This window comes from Haliotis cracherodii, unplaced genomic scaffold, assembly GCF_022045235.1.
Source record: "Haliotis cracherodii isolate W230 unplaced genomic scaffold, xgHalCrac1.p SCAF_8, whole genome shotgun sequence".
NCBI classification, from domain to species: domain Eukaryota; kingdom Metazoa; phylum Mollusca; class Gastropoda; order Lepetellida; family Haliotidae; genus Haliotis; species Haliotis cracherodii.
Genome location: NW_027266341.1, coordinates 6,018,601 through 6,032,898, shown reverse-complemented (window position 1 = coordinate 6,032,898; position 14,298 = coordinate 6,018,601). Strand labels below are relative to the sequence as shown.

Sequence of the window (14,298 nt, the reverse complement as noted above, 5' to 3'; positions counted from 1 at the left end):
GTTCCCTCCTTGTAATGAGGATTATAAAAGATTAATACCATTTTTTATGGTTTGTGTCCAATAGGAATCACTGTGTGAGAAGTACAACCTACATATTTTTATCATACCCTGCACGTACCAATATCCTTTTGGCATCAACGAATATGAATGGCATTCGACACCAGGACATGTATGTTTTATGCAAATTGCTTCAAACAGATCCATGTTGACTGATAATATATATTGTTACATACATTATATGCTGATTGACAACGTGTATGAACATGGGCAGGTGGCCTACTTTCTTCATGGATAAAGATCTGTCTAGAATGCGGGACATGCTGCAATTATCTATATACAGGTTTTTCTGTGTTCAGTTTGGCTCGCTACATGTATTGAAAATTGTGTTCCTTGACACTGTTTGGTGGGACGAGGACGCTGTCGTTGTCTGCCGTCTAGGACACCGCAGACAAATTCAATTTGAGTTTGAAATATACGACCAGCAGGTGACATTGTTTGAGTTTATTAGTTACACACGTGCCACCTGTGTTTCTATTGATTCTATTCTGAACACACAACATCAATTGTAAATATAATTGAAGACAAAATTATATTCTTGAACTCCTGTTGGTACATTCACCAGGATATTCGTTTCATAATAATGGATAGGTGCCGTCCATTTGATAGCCTAGGGTGGGTGATAGGAGCTGGGTATTAAAAAAACATCTGATCCCGAAAAAGCTGTCCTTCGGTTAAAAACACAAAATCATACCCTTGACATGGTAGGTGTTGAGTGTAAAAAAATATTGTTTGGTAATTGTGATTGAAACTGTTGCAGTAAACAATATTGTTTGGTATTGAGAATTGGAACTGTTGCAGTAAACAATATTGTTTGGTGATTGTGAATTGGAACTGTTGCAGTAAACAATATTGTTTGGTAATTGTGAATTGGAACTGTTGCAGTAAACAATATTGTTTGGTAATTGTGAATTGGAACTGTTGCAGTAAACATCTGAACCAGCCCGTATGACCCAATGGGGTGAACTATGCACAAATACGGGATTACATCCATATTCAAATGTGTACAGTATTGGATTAATGTTTGCATATAATACAACTATCATTGCAAATGTCAGACGCATTTATGAATGGTTATACCCAAGCCCCCAAAGGGGATCCTCTGTGCATACGAAGCCAGGAAAGGTCGCGGCGCAATATACAGTCAGGTGTGCTCTGTTCAAATGGACATAGTATTAAGGTAATATCGGTCAATAACGTAAGCTTGCGATGTCAGTGTCAGCAAATGATCCGTATGATAGATCATGTCTTGGAATCTTTTCGCCATGCTGACTTAAATCGTCAATATTTGCGTGATGAAAGTGATTGGTGTGTCGTGGGCAGAGGAAAAAGTTACACTTGCTGATAGAAAGTCGTTTGTCAAGTCATGCCAGTAGTGTCAAACATATCGTCTTAATCAAATATCATTCAATATTAAGCATGTGGGAAGGGTAGAATATCGATGTCTTCTCTTATGTATTTTGTCACGTTTGCGTGTACATGTTTTGCGTTCCTGTTCTGACTTGGCAGTAATAGGAGGGTAAATGTGAGAATGAATGAGAGAGTCTTTCAGTGAGTGTGAGTGTGAGAACGAGAGGTGACTGTGAGAAAGTGTGAGAGTGAAAGTGTAAATGAGATGGTCGGTGTGATTGTGAGAGTGGTGTGGGTGTGGGTGTGGGTGTAGATACGGGTGCTGGGGTGTGGGTGTGGCTGTTGGGTGTATGTGGGTGTGGATGTGGATGTGGGTGTGGGTGTGGATATGGGTGATGGTATGGGTGTGTTGGTGTGAGTGTGGATATGCGTGCTTTTGTTTTGTTTGTTGTTTCAAGCCGCATTCAGCAATGTTCCAGCCATATGACGGTGGTCTGAACATAATTGAATCTGGACCAGACAATCCAGTGATCATTGATCAATGCAATTGGGATACAATGACATGCATCAGCCAAGTCAGCGAGCCTGACCACCCAATCCCGTTAGTGTAGTCACTTGCGACAAGCGTAGTCGCTTTGTACGGCAAGCATGGGTTGCTAAAAACCTATTTTAACCCGGATCTTCACGGGTCAATGTGTGCAACTGTAAATGTCAATATCACTGTGTGTGGGAGTGAGAGAGTGTGTGTGAGAGTGTGAGTGTGAGTGTGAGTGTGAGTGTTTGTGTGTGTGTGTGTGTGTGAGAGAGAGAGAGAGAGAGAGAGAGAGAGAGAGAGAGAGAGAGAGAGAGAGAGAGAGAGAGTGGCATTTGGTGTAAGTCCACAGTAGTGTTTATTAAATCATACGCCGGCGATACTACATGTTGTGAGAGAAGTGACGCAGGTCCTGCAAACATTTGGTATGAACTCATAAGCACGAAGTATGCCAAGGATTACAATCAATGTGAAATTGGGATTCGAACCCAAACGAAAAAGGAACATCGGATCCTAGCGAAAAAGGGAGATAACTCTGCATAACTCTTATTACAGATCGATCGCTTAGTCTAGTTGTTAAAAGGGTTCGTTCCTCACGACCCGGGTTCAATACTCAATGATGTGGTGTCCCCACCGTGATATTGCAGGAGCATTGCTAACAGGGACGTAACCCTACCTTACTCACTCCCTCACTCGCAATATTAACGATGGCAGGCAGTATTGTTTTTCACAACAGTTTATTTGCTGCTGCTATTGTGATACAAAACACATGACGTCACATGTTTTATCACTCCGGAGAAGCGAACGCTCCAGGCGGAAATAGTAGTATTTAGTATGATAATAGTAACTTTCTGGTACGCCTTTATCTGGGAACAGGGTATTGATACTGATCAATACCTGGCGATGAACAGTTATTTACAAGAGGAATTTGTCAGTGTTTATGTGGTCTGTTAGATCTATTTCGTATCCGTTTTTACAAACCCTAAAACAATTTGACGTGTGCTCAAACACAACCAAAAAAATAAATGTTACAATCGGAGACACTGTTGGTGGGATGAGACAATAGCCGTCGCATCAACGAGTCATGCCAAATAATCATGTTTTTGTTAATAAGGTTTCACGTTTGACCCCCTAAATATCCTATATAGTGTCCAACAGAACACGTCTGATAAATACGTCAACTCTTCTGTAAACATTGTATTCCAGAAACTGTTCAAAATCTTTGATATAACGAAATCGAACAGAAGCGTAATGTTAATGGTGTGAGAGGCCATCATAAAGATTGTGACACCGGGTGTTGACTTCAACGTACTTAAACCAACCAGCGCAGGACATACTGACGCAGCCATGCTTGAGCTTTGATTTGGTCCTCCCCGGGGAACCAGTTAAGGTACTTTCCACGTTAGCTACTTTGTTAATCGATTCCCATTTTAGTCGCTATTCACTGGCTTGGAGAAGTATTGTACTCCGACCTCCCTACGGTATCCGTGGTGGCATGTAGTCCTCTTATCCTGGCAGTCGCGCCATGCTCACTGGCGCCTGTTGTTCTGGTTGTAATTTTGATACAGAAACAAGACAGATACAGATGAAACCCGCAGAGTAAGAGGTGAATGGAAAGATGGGATGGACGTGAATAGAAAGATGGGATGGACGTGAATAGAAAGATGGGGATGGATATGAACAGCAAGATGGGATGGTCCTAACTAGCAAGATGGGATGGACATAAATAGAAAGATAGGGATGGATATGAATAGAAAGATGGGTATGGATATGAATAGCAAAATGGGATAGACCTAAGTAGCAAGATGGGATGGACATGAATAGAAAGATAGGGATCGATATGAATAGAAAGATGGGATAGACCTAAGTAGCAAGATGGGATAGACATGAATAGAAAGATGAGGTGGACATGAATAGAAAGATGGGATGGATATGAATAGCCAGACGGGATGGACATGAATAGCAGGATAGGATGGACATGAATAGAAAGATGGGATGGACCTAATTAGCAAAATGGGGTGGACATGAATAGAAAGATGGGGTGGACATGAATAGAAATATGGGATGGACATGACTAGAAAGATGGGATGTACATGAATAGAAAGATGGGTATGAATAGAAAGATGGGATTGATAAGAATAGCAAGATGGGATGGACATGTATAGCACGATGTGATGGACGTGAATAGAAAGATTGGATGGACACGAATACAAAGATGGGATGGACATAGAGTGACAGGAACGTCACTGACAGTTACTGACTCAACCTCATCTCTTGTGAGAGAGTGAGTTTGGTTTAACACTGCGAAATACGCCGCAATGAATGAATAATTATGAAGTTACGCAGTCTATCATTTAGCTACGCTAACTTGTAACAATATTCAGCCCCACCATGGCGTGAGTCACCCCCAATCGAACCCGGGTCTTGACGAGCCAACACATCAACTCACAACCTGACCAACAAGCTGTATACAGTGAAGTAGGTGGTGAGTTGTATAGTTAACAACAGCTGTAGCTTTGTAGGTGTATACATGCAAGGTGGAAACGCCACGTGAAATGTTACAGACAGCATACACCACCGCTGCTGTGTGTCTGTTAGTGACTGATTGAGTGAGCTAGTATGATTCGTACCCCACTTGTACCAGCTTTATCACGGCGGGGGACATCAGCTTGGTACATCGTCCCCATTTTTAAAATTGAACCCGGGCTTTCGATATAACAACTACTACCACAACACATATCCTGCGTGGAACGATCGAACCCGTGTCTATACAACAGTGAGGTAGGGGAGTGTGACGCGGCACACGTTGAGGTCATGCTCTACGTTTGTTTGGCAATATACCGAAGCACCCTGAAGCATATACTAATGACATGATTTAGTTTTAGTTGTAAGTGAGTGAGTTGGATTTTACGCCACTATGAGCGATATTCCAGCTTAACATAACACCGGACACTGACTTCGCACTCTATTCACGTGGGAACAGAACTCGGATCTTTGCTGTGACGGTAGTTTCTGTGGAAGTACCATGTTAGCGACAGTTAATAATGAGTCAGATAAAAAAATGATTTGAAAGATGTCCGCGTTTAACAGCTTCTCTTTCAACAATGGGGCTACACGAAGTCATGACCGTACGGATATATCGAGTGTATGCATATAAATACTCCACTCTTTACAAAACACTATAAATCATTCATAATATCATATACAAAAGGACTGCACCACTTCTGTTTAACAATTATCTGAACTGGAAAGAGGTAAAATCAAAGACCTTGAAAGAAATGTATTACATCGAGCTAATACTTCAAGTCCAATATACCACGACTCACATGCTGAAGTCTGATCGTGGCGTGGGGGCCTGCTGTTAGCCTGATGTATCCAATCATTATATCTTCTTTGTGCATGTAAGTGCATTCAACGCATAAAAAATGCCTGCTATAATGGAAGTATCGATTCGATATCTACAACAGGATAATGATATATTGCCCAACAATGGCATTGCCAATGCACCGAATTAGGAATCATTGACAAAGCTCAAAGGCTGGCGTTCTTGTACAGGCTATTAAGTAACGATGCATGTTATACTTGCAATCATGTGGTCACTGATGAATGCATATGATGCCACACATAGTTTATCCAACCTCTTCACTAAAAGGGCGAAATGCCTACGTGTGCAACTGATAAATGGCTGATAATTGTTGTTAAAATGTTAATATTAAAAACTTTAAAAATAGTTTGTATGAAATAGCACGAATCAATAGTACTCGTTTTCTAACGACTCTGTGAGTTGATTTCGCTACGCTAGCATACATATACTTAAAGGTACATTTTTAACTATTTAACAATTTCAGCATTTCGTTTGTAGTTTATTAGAAGAGTTCAGAATGCATTGAACTGTCAGTTTAAATCATAAGGGTGAAATGAAAATATAAAACGTAAAGTCAAAATTGAAGCAACAAATAATAACATATATAACCGTAGTTCAAATGGGTTAGTGGTTAGTATTAATCACTTTTAATGCCTGGAATATATTTAACGGAAATAGAAAGCATTTTGACAAAGCAGTTTGGTTATAAAGTAATGGAACATTAAACATGTATACAAACTGCATCCGTACTGGTAACGGGCGTAGTCTAGGAAGTGAATTATATATATCTAATTAAGTTACAGTATAAAAGTGATTAAGTTCGACCCGACATGCAGCTCAAAAGGTTTCAAAATACAATCTGAACTGTGAAACGTGTTTTGTGAAGTGTAATAGAAAAGAAAACAAACCCGTCAATATTGTGAAATACGCAATGTGTTGCATCACATCAAAATAACAATACCTGCAATTTTCATTTTTTTCTATTTTTTTATATCCTTCTTTATAAGCGCTATTTCCTTCTAATGAATAATTGATAACTACAATTCGCCCTCACGTTATCTTCCAGAATTGGTCTGCAGTGTGTATAGCCTGCAGTAAGAAGAAGCTGAAAGGTTAAACGAAGTAGAAATATGTTGGAGGGTTTTCCACTCCCTAAATCTAATCATATGTTCGCCTTGTGGAGTTTACAGGTATTTAACATGTACTCACCGCTAGTTAATTCCAAGCACGTGATGAAAACGAGAATCCATACGTGGAATTCCATTTCATATTATTGTCCCAATAGGAATTGCAAGTAAAAAACTCAACCAGAACTAATTCCCCCACCACTTGCTCAGTCACAAGTGTAAGTTTTCCATAGCAAATCCTCTGTCTATCACAGGTACTGACTGAAATACCTCCTCTCGAAAACTCTGTCACAGTATCTCAAGCCTAAATCCATATCTGAACTGCCCTGACATCCTCGACTATACGTATATGAAGCGGAGATCTGTATTAATCCAGCATATCTAGTCGCTAGACTCCGATAAAACAGCTTGCATTTATAGAGACTTGGCGAGATCGTTACATCCAGTGGCAACTCCTCACACAGGCGCAGATTGGCCAGAGAAGCCACCGTGACGAGACAGGCTAAACCAATCGATAAAACATTTCGATAGGAGATTTATTTTCTGAGGGCCGATTTTCTAAGTGACTACAAAAGGGGTCTATCTGCTGGTGTGGCCTAACGCAATCGATGTGCAACCATTACACGTAATCGAAAAGATTTAGCGGATGGTTAATGTTAGAATATTGATACTATCGTACTCAGCTATGGTTGGCTATGTTGTAAATTACAAGAGGGAACTTGTCGCTCACTGAGGGTTTGGCTCTTGACACGAAGCCTGTTCAAGGTGTCTATGCGGTGGTGTTACTAAAAGCACTCGTACACTTGACATACAGACTGATTGTAATGAGATACATGTCTAAATCCTTAAACGGGTCGTATCTACTTGCAGCAAGTGCGCGACGAGCTATGACGGTAATAATGATCAACGCGGAAAACCTTATCGAGAGTGTTCAATCATTTTATCACGACATGTCAGTATTTGTATGTGAGGTCACCAGTGACTTGGGCAGTAGGAATTAGTTAATGCTCTCTCTAATTTGGTGTGTGACTTGTAGCGCGCTAATTACACATTTCGGAAGTCATGGCTACCACATGTAAGCTATGTTATAAAACATATGCGTGTATGAGATGACTAGATGACGATTTGTGTTGGGAGAGGCAAATTATTGTGATTGCTTATGTGTGAGGTCCAATTAGACATTTCCGTTTGGGTACAGTCGATCAATCCAGATCGGAGTGCAATTCCAGAAAAAAAGACAGAGCGCCAAGTGGTCGAAATCTAATGCGCCGTGCTTATGCGTTCCAGGATCAGATGGTTCGAATCCCTGATTGGCCATGGGCTATGATCATTGGTTTGTCAACACGAGAAGGAAATGTTTCTGAAAAACGTCGCCGGTGTGCACGTGTGTGGGGGCACTGATTTGAGGGAGTGTGTGGGCGAGTGAGATTAATGCCACTTTGAACAGCGTTCAATATACTGCGTGTAAATGTTGGAGGAAACCCAACAGCGTTCAATATACTGCGTGTAAATGTTGGAGGAAAACCAACAGCATTCAGTATACTGCGTGTAAATGTTGGAGGAAACCTAACAGCGTTCAATATATTGCGTGTAAATGTTGGAGGAAACCCAACAGCATTCAGTATACTGCGTGTAAATGTTGGAAGAAAACCAACAGCATTCAGTATACTGCGTGTAAATGTTGGAGGAAAACCAACAGCATTCAGCATACTGAGTGTAAATTTTAGAGGAAAACCAACAGCATTCAGTATACTGCGTATAAATGTTGGAGGAAAACCAACAACATTCAGTATACTGCGTGTAAATGTTGGAGGAAACCCAACAGCATGTAGGTCGTTGACGTTATCAGGTTGGTGATGCCCACATTCGCGGGTATGATATAGAGATAGCATGGATCACAATCAAGGCGAAGGCGTGATTCGATTCGTGAACCGATTATCAGCATCACTTGTACGGCTTAGGGATGAAACACGAACCGTGCCTTGGATTGCTTGGCCACCTGTGTCTCTCCCTCGACGAAAGAGCCTCCCGAAACACGTTTGTCTCGAACTGGACACCTGCTTGACTTGCACTGGACACCCGAGTGTCTTGAACTTTAAACCCTTTTGTCTCGAACTGTTTGTAAACACGCTTGACTTGCACTGGACACCCGGATGTCTTGAACTAGACACCCGGATGTCTTGAACTAGACACCCGTTTGTCTCGACCTTGAAACCAGCTGGCCTCAAACAGCGGTTAATTCAAAATATTCGCGATGTTTGCCAGTAACGAGCAGATGTCATTCCTATCACTACAGAAGCGTCAAAGACCAGTTCAATTAGACGGTAGTAGTAATTCCGTTGTCGATGTTAGATCAGTCCACCGACACTGGCGAATAATCGCGTCGTATTCAGAGGCACCTTCTGTATCCGCGGATACGTTTCCAAGTTATCAGACCTATCATCAATGAACCTATAGACAGTAACACTGTCACTGTTGGCGCACAATCATGTCGGGGTCTTTGTGTCATTCACCTGACACTATCAGCCGGCCTTCGGTTGTAGTAAAGTCGTTTGGTCAAGCTTCTCTTTCAGATTATTCCAATCAACGAGTTTATGAGGCTGGGAATACCATGGGATGCAGACCAGCCGGCCTCAGACTGTGCTCCCCATCATTCGTAACGCCAATGTAAGAAAAAGGCTGCTGGGCAGAAGAAGGTATAACCCCTGATTTGATAGTTTGCTGAAACGAAACATACAAAGATGGCTGTTGGATGGTGATGTATGTGATACGGGTGACAGAGTTGTGTTTTGGACCACAGGTTTGCAGTGTTTCGGTGACTGTTTTCAGCCCAGTAACGTTTTGATAGCGTTTGTAATTTTTTGGTCAAATCCAATTTGCAAGGCTACATATTTCTTTGCCCCGCAGTTTATAACAGGCGGTGGAGTAGCCTAATGGTTAAAGCGTTCCCTCGTCGTAACGAAGACCCGGGTTCTACTCCCGAATGGGTACAATAAGTAAATCCTTCCTATGGTGTTCACGACGTGATATTGATAGAATATTGCAAAAATGAGTGAGTGAGTGTGTTAAGATTTAATATTGCAGAAAAATTGCGAATTTGCGAAAAGAAGCGTTAAGTCATAATCACTCACTGATACCTACTATGTACTCAAATGCAATTGAGATTCGGTCAAATCGGTTACCCGTACACAATAAAAAAGAGTCACCTTAAGCCATATACATGTAGTTCTATACTGGCGGTCTTTAAACAATCGAGTCTGCACCAGACAAACCAGTAACTGATATTATGAGCAACGTTTCCTGCTGTCGAGAGTCACCACCTGATGCTTAACACACGAATAGGCGACTGAGGGACGAGTTTATCCTGGAAATCCCACGGCAGCCTAAAACTTTTTAATTTAAGGTAATGTGTTAATGATATAATAACTACATTCATAAACCTCTGATTTATCTGTAACGCAATTGTATCATATTGCATTTAAGTTACATGCAATCTAGCAACTACAAGTTTCGTGGAACTGATACATGTTCATGTAGCTCGGTGGTTTAAAGCGCTTCATGTCGCTGTGCAAAGTTTCGTCTTAGGATGGCACGGTGCGATGGCTCTGAAGGTTTTCCAGCGTCTGTTTTCACACGACACGTTCTTATTTAGATAACGTCGCTCAATTTTCGACGCCGTTTTGTAGTTAATTGAAAAATGAACACCAGAGAATAATCAGTCCCGATTTCGATTCCATTGGGCGCAACAGGCAACATAGCGGTGACAATTATATGACTTTTTCGACGAATATCAGTGATGACACCAGGTGTTCGTGAAAAGGGAAAATATAAGCATTTGATGTCTACGCAGTATCTGGTTGGTTGTAAGTAACTATATGTGTTTTTAAACCATTTGCAAGTCAACATCGAGTTTGAAAACACTTTAATTACATGTTGACGAGTATCGAAACCGATGCTATACTCTGCAAAAAAAAAGAAACGCAAAACGTAATACCAAAAACGAATTGGTAATTTCTTCATTGATTGGGACTGATTTGTGTGGAAAGAGTGAGGCACTGCAGACATTTTGTGGAAATATGTCAAAAATACCAGCATGTGGAAGCCTGGCGCCGAAAAGTATCAACATAACATGCACGTGAAACATCACTTGATGGGCTATAAACCCTTTCGGGTTTCATTTGCAAACCTGTACAATCTTACGGCAAGTGAACAGCGAAAACACGTCTGACAGAAGCCCAACGCAACAACGCCATTGGCCAGCTGTAGCCAGGTTTTTCCAGGTTGCACCAAGTGCCATTACAAACCTGTGGAACCGTTATCAGACATGAGGGATCTTTCCAGATGCGGTCGGCCACGGATCACTGCTGGAGCACAGGACATATTCACACAGCCACGTCACTCACGTGAAAGAACCACCACGGCCACCTCTACAACTAAGTTTATACAAGACTATATCAGCTCAGACAGTGAGGAACCATTTACGCGCTGAAGGTATTCGTGCTGGACGACCAGTTCGAGGTGTCATTTTGACGGACCTGCATCGTCGGTTGCGCCGTCAGTTGTGTCAGTTGTGCCACAACTGCGATGGAGACAAGTTTGGTTTAGTGACAAGTTTCATTTTATGCTAAAGGTATCGCGGGGAACGTTACGTACGAAACGGTTTGACGATGAGGTCGCTAATAATTGAGAACAAAAGGCTGGACAAGAAGAGTGTTGGCAGAGCTACACGCGCATCCGCTACACACACGTACAAATACGCGTGAGAATGAGAGTGTATGTTCTTTAATGCCAATGTCAGCTATATTTCATGTATATCATAGTTGCTTAACACAAGCTTGTAATTAATCGAATGTCGACCTGGCAAACTAGTGACAAGATGCATAAGCAATGATCGACGACACGCAACGTGACGGTACCTGAATCTCACTCCAGTCTCATTCTCACTCGTATTTCTACGTGTATATATTTTCTCGTACAATATCGTTCTGTTTTGTTGTACCAGGAATTTTTCAAGTTGTGATGATATATTGTCAATTTCATCATCAGAGTTGGTATTCTGATTGACACGTATGTCGTTCAATCGACATGTGGAGCATGTGGGGATTGTGTGTGGTTCAGTATTTTATTGACAGTTCATTGAGAACTGCTTATTACTGTAGGTGTTTGACAGTAGATGGTTAGATTGTTTAATTATGATAACCGCGCACCATTCAACTTTTCGAACAAGTATATATGAGTGCATAACAAAGTAGGCATCATTTATGGATAACAAGTTCTTTATTTGACTGTAAAGGTGACGTTTCGCTATAGATCCTCATACCGAAGCGTCGCCATTACAGTAAAATATAGAACTTGTTATCCATAAATTGTGTCTACTTTGTCATCCGTCAACTTCTAAGAAATGCCTATCAAACAATTATAGACAAGTAGCTAATTGCCTTTTTAGCATTCGGGTTCGAATCCCAGAGGGTTTCAGTTGTAATCCGTTGTGAGAGCCATGAGCGAAATGAATGATATATTTTGTTATTTTCAAAGAGAAGAAAAGCATAATTTGATATTCACCTACGTATGTACCGCGTAATGTCACGTTCAATTTCAGATAAACCAAGAAAGACATCATAAATGTATACTAAACTTAATAATAAATGTCCCCATAGAGGATTGCGTGTAAACGTAGTCCCCAGTGCATCATGTTTGTCGTAACAGCCGGAGAAAGAGGATTCATTTCTTTGACCAATCATCCAGAGCGATGACATACAGTCACCCAGCCTGACCACCTATCTATAAATTACAACAAACATCCATAATGTGCTTAGGGCATATTCTAACTCCGAATCCCTACGGGGTGAGGAAGATTGGGACCGGGTGGTTGATAGCGGGCCCAATAGTTTAATTGGTTGTTTTACGCCCTCTGTGTCTACGTGTCTGATTGCTTGCCTGATTGCTTTCCTCATCTCCGACTGGCCAAATTAACCTACGACACCTACCTTAAATTATCATACTATTTCAGTTTCCCTTCAACATACATGATCATTTTGTTAACACCAACAAACAATGAGACTGAAGTGTTTGGGCACCGCTATTTTGCCTTTTACGCTAAACGAAATCAGTTTTTGCGGATGTCAGAGACTGAATTTTCTCTGGCAGTGACGTTTTATTTATTTGACAGAGTGCAAGACCTGAACGTTCCATGTCTGTGACGTCATAGCAATAGGGGCGGTGGAGTGTTCGCTTGTCAAGCCGAAGCCCCGGGTTTGGCTTCTCACGTTCGTGACCTGAGCGAAGCCCAGTTCTGATATCCCCTGTCGTAATATTGCAGGAGTGATAACATTTCTTGAAAGTGACGTCAAACATAACGAAACATTCGAACTATGACGTCACATAGAAACGACGATACCCAAAAAGTAAGAGTTTTCACAAAAGAACGTGTTTTCACATTGATCTCGTGACATATTGATTAAATTTGTACGGCCCTACATGTTCAATCGAATAGAATAAGTGAATTATCATATTTTCTAGCGCGCTGATTCGCTGTGAAGATTATTCCAAAACATCCATATTTTCTTTAAATATATATTTTGTGACGTAATAATTAGTGTTCATTCAGTGTGACAGTGCCTCATCATTTTGTCTTTTCAGTTTGAAAATATTAATAATATCGTAATACTTGGAGGTTTTGGAATTCAGTGATTCTAGGGACGACTCTAGGAGTTAAGGTGGCTTGTGCTAGGAACTCTTGGGACTATGATTCTATGAGCTCTAAAGACACTAGAGACTCAAAGGAGTCCGGTAACTCCAAGGACTCTAGAGAATCTACGGACCCGCATTTTTAGGACGCTGGTGACTTTGAGGACTCTGAGGACCCTAAAGACGATGGTAATTTTGAGGACTCTGGGACCCCTAAAGACCACGGTGACTCTAAAGACTCTGAGGACCCTAAAGACCACGGTGACTCTGAAAACTCTGAGGACCTTAAAGACCATGGTGACTCTGAAGACTCTGAGGACCCTAAAGACTATGGCGACTCTGAAGACTCTGGGGCCCCTAAAGACCACGGTGACTCTGAAGACTCTGAGGACCCTAAAGACTATGGCGACTCTGAAGACTCTGGGGCCCCTAAAGACCACGGTGACTCTGAAGACTCTGAGGACCTTAAAGACCATGGTGACTCTGAAGACTCTGAGGACCCTTAAGACTATGGTGACCCTGACGACTCTGAGGACCCTAAAGACCATGGTGACTCTGTAGACTCTGAGGACCCTTAAGACTAAGGTGACCCTTACGACTCTGGGGACCCTAAAGACCATGGTGACTGTAGGGACTCGAGGGACTCAAGTGACACTTAGGATTCTAGAGACGACTCAATCATCCAACGGACAGTGGGTGAAATAACCCCTATTCCTTATTTACTACCAAATGGTTTCAGGACTTCCACAGCTCTTCAACTTGTCACGGTAGTTGAGCTATCATGACAATCACTCGTAACATAAACAGTCTGAACATAGGATAATTGTAAATTTCGATTTGTCGTACTCGTTGTCTGTTTAATTGGTATGCATAATGAACACAAGTGAACTCATAGAGTGTAGACTTATAATGCTTTAGACACAATCTTGGTCAATTACGAAAATGTTTTACTGTTAATATTCGACCTAGCACGACACTGCACATGTGACAGCTATATAGGTTGCAGCTCACACATATATCCAGGTAGCCGATCAGAAACTGATTGATATCGCGTGTTTTTAAATTGAAACACCAGGAAGCCCATACATTAAATATATGTTTTTCTTTGAACTTGACATCAGGATCTAGGCACGCTCTATGCATTCAGAATTGACTGTGTGGTGGCAAGTTTCCTACGTCTT

The 14,298-nt window shown here is 41.5% G+C and overlaps 2 protein-coding genes across 2 annotated transcripts in view; one reads left to right on the top strand and one right to left on the bottom strand.

Annotated features, from left to right (window-relative positions):
• The window catches only part of LOC139449907 (carbonic anhydrase-related protein 10-like), a 79,231-nt gene extending 72,419 nt beyond the window's left edge, over positions 1 to 6,812 (bottom strand). Inside the window, exon 1 of the mRNA XM_071231509.1 lies at positions 6,513 to 6,812. Coding sequence (XP_071087610.1) covers positions 6,513 to 6,567 — 55 coding nt within the window. The 5' untranslated portion in view covers positions 6,568 to 6,812. The remainder of the gene's footprint in view (positions 1 to 6,512) is intronic.
• Positions 6,813 to 12,801: 5,989 nt separating this feature from the next.
• Positions 12,802 to 13,623, top strand: LOC139450327 (processed variable antigen-like). The gene is made up of 2 exons (XM_071232005.1): positions 12,802 to 12,834; positions 13,264 to 13,623. Exons 1-2 carry the CDS (start codon positions 12,802 to 12,804, stop codon positions 13,621 to 13,623), a joined length of 393 nt encoding a protein of 130 aa, XP_071088106.1.
• Positions 13,624 to 14,298: the final 675 nt, after the last annotated feature.

Bases quoted from the DNA above. Each gene is read 5' to 3' on its own strand.
- LOC139450327 (XM_071232005.1), top strand. From the start codon at position 12,802: ATGACGTCACATAGAAACGACGATACCCAAAAA. The intron at 12,835-13,263 runs GTAAGAGTTTTC...CCGCATTTTTAG, and splicing joins GAAACGACGATACCCAAAAA to GACGCTGGTGACTTTGAGGA.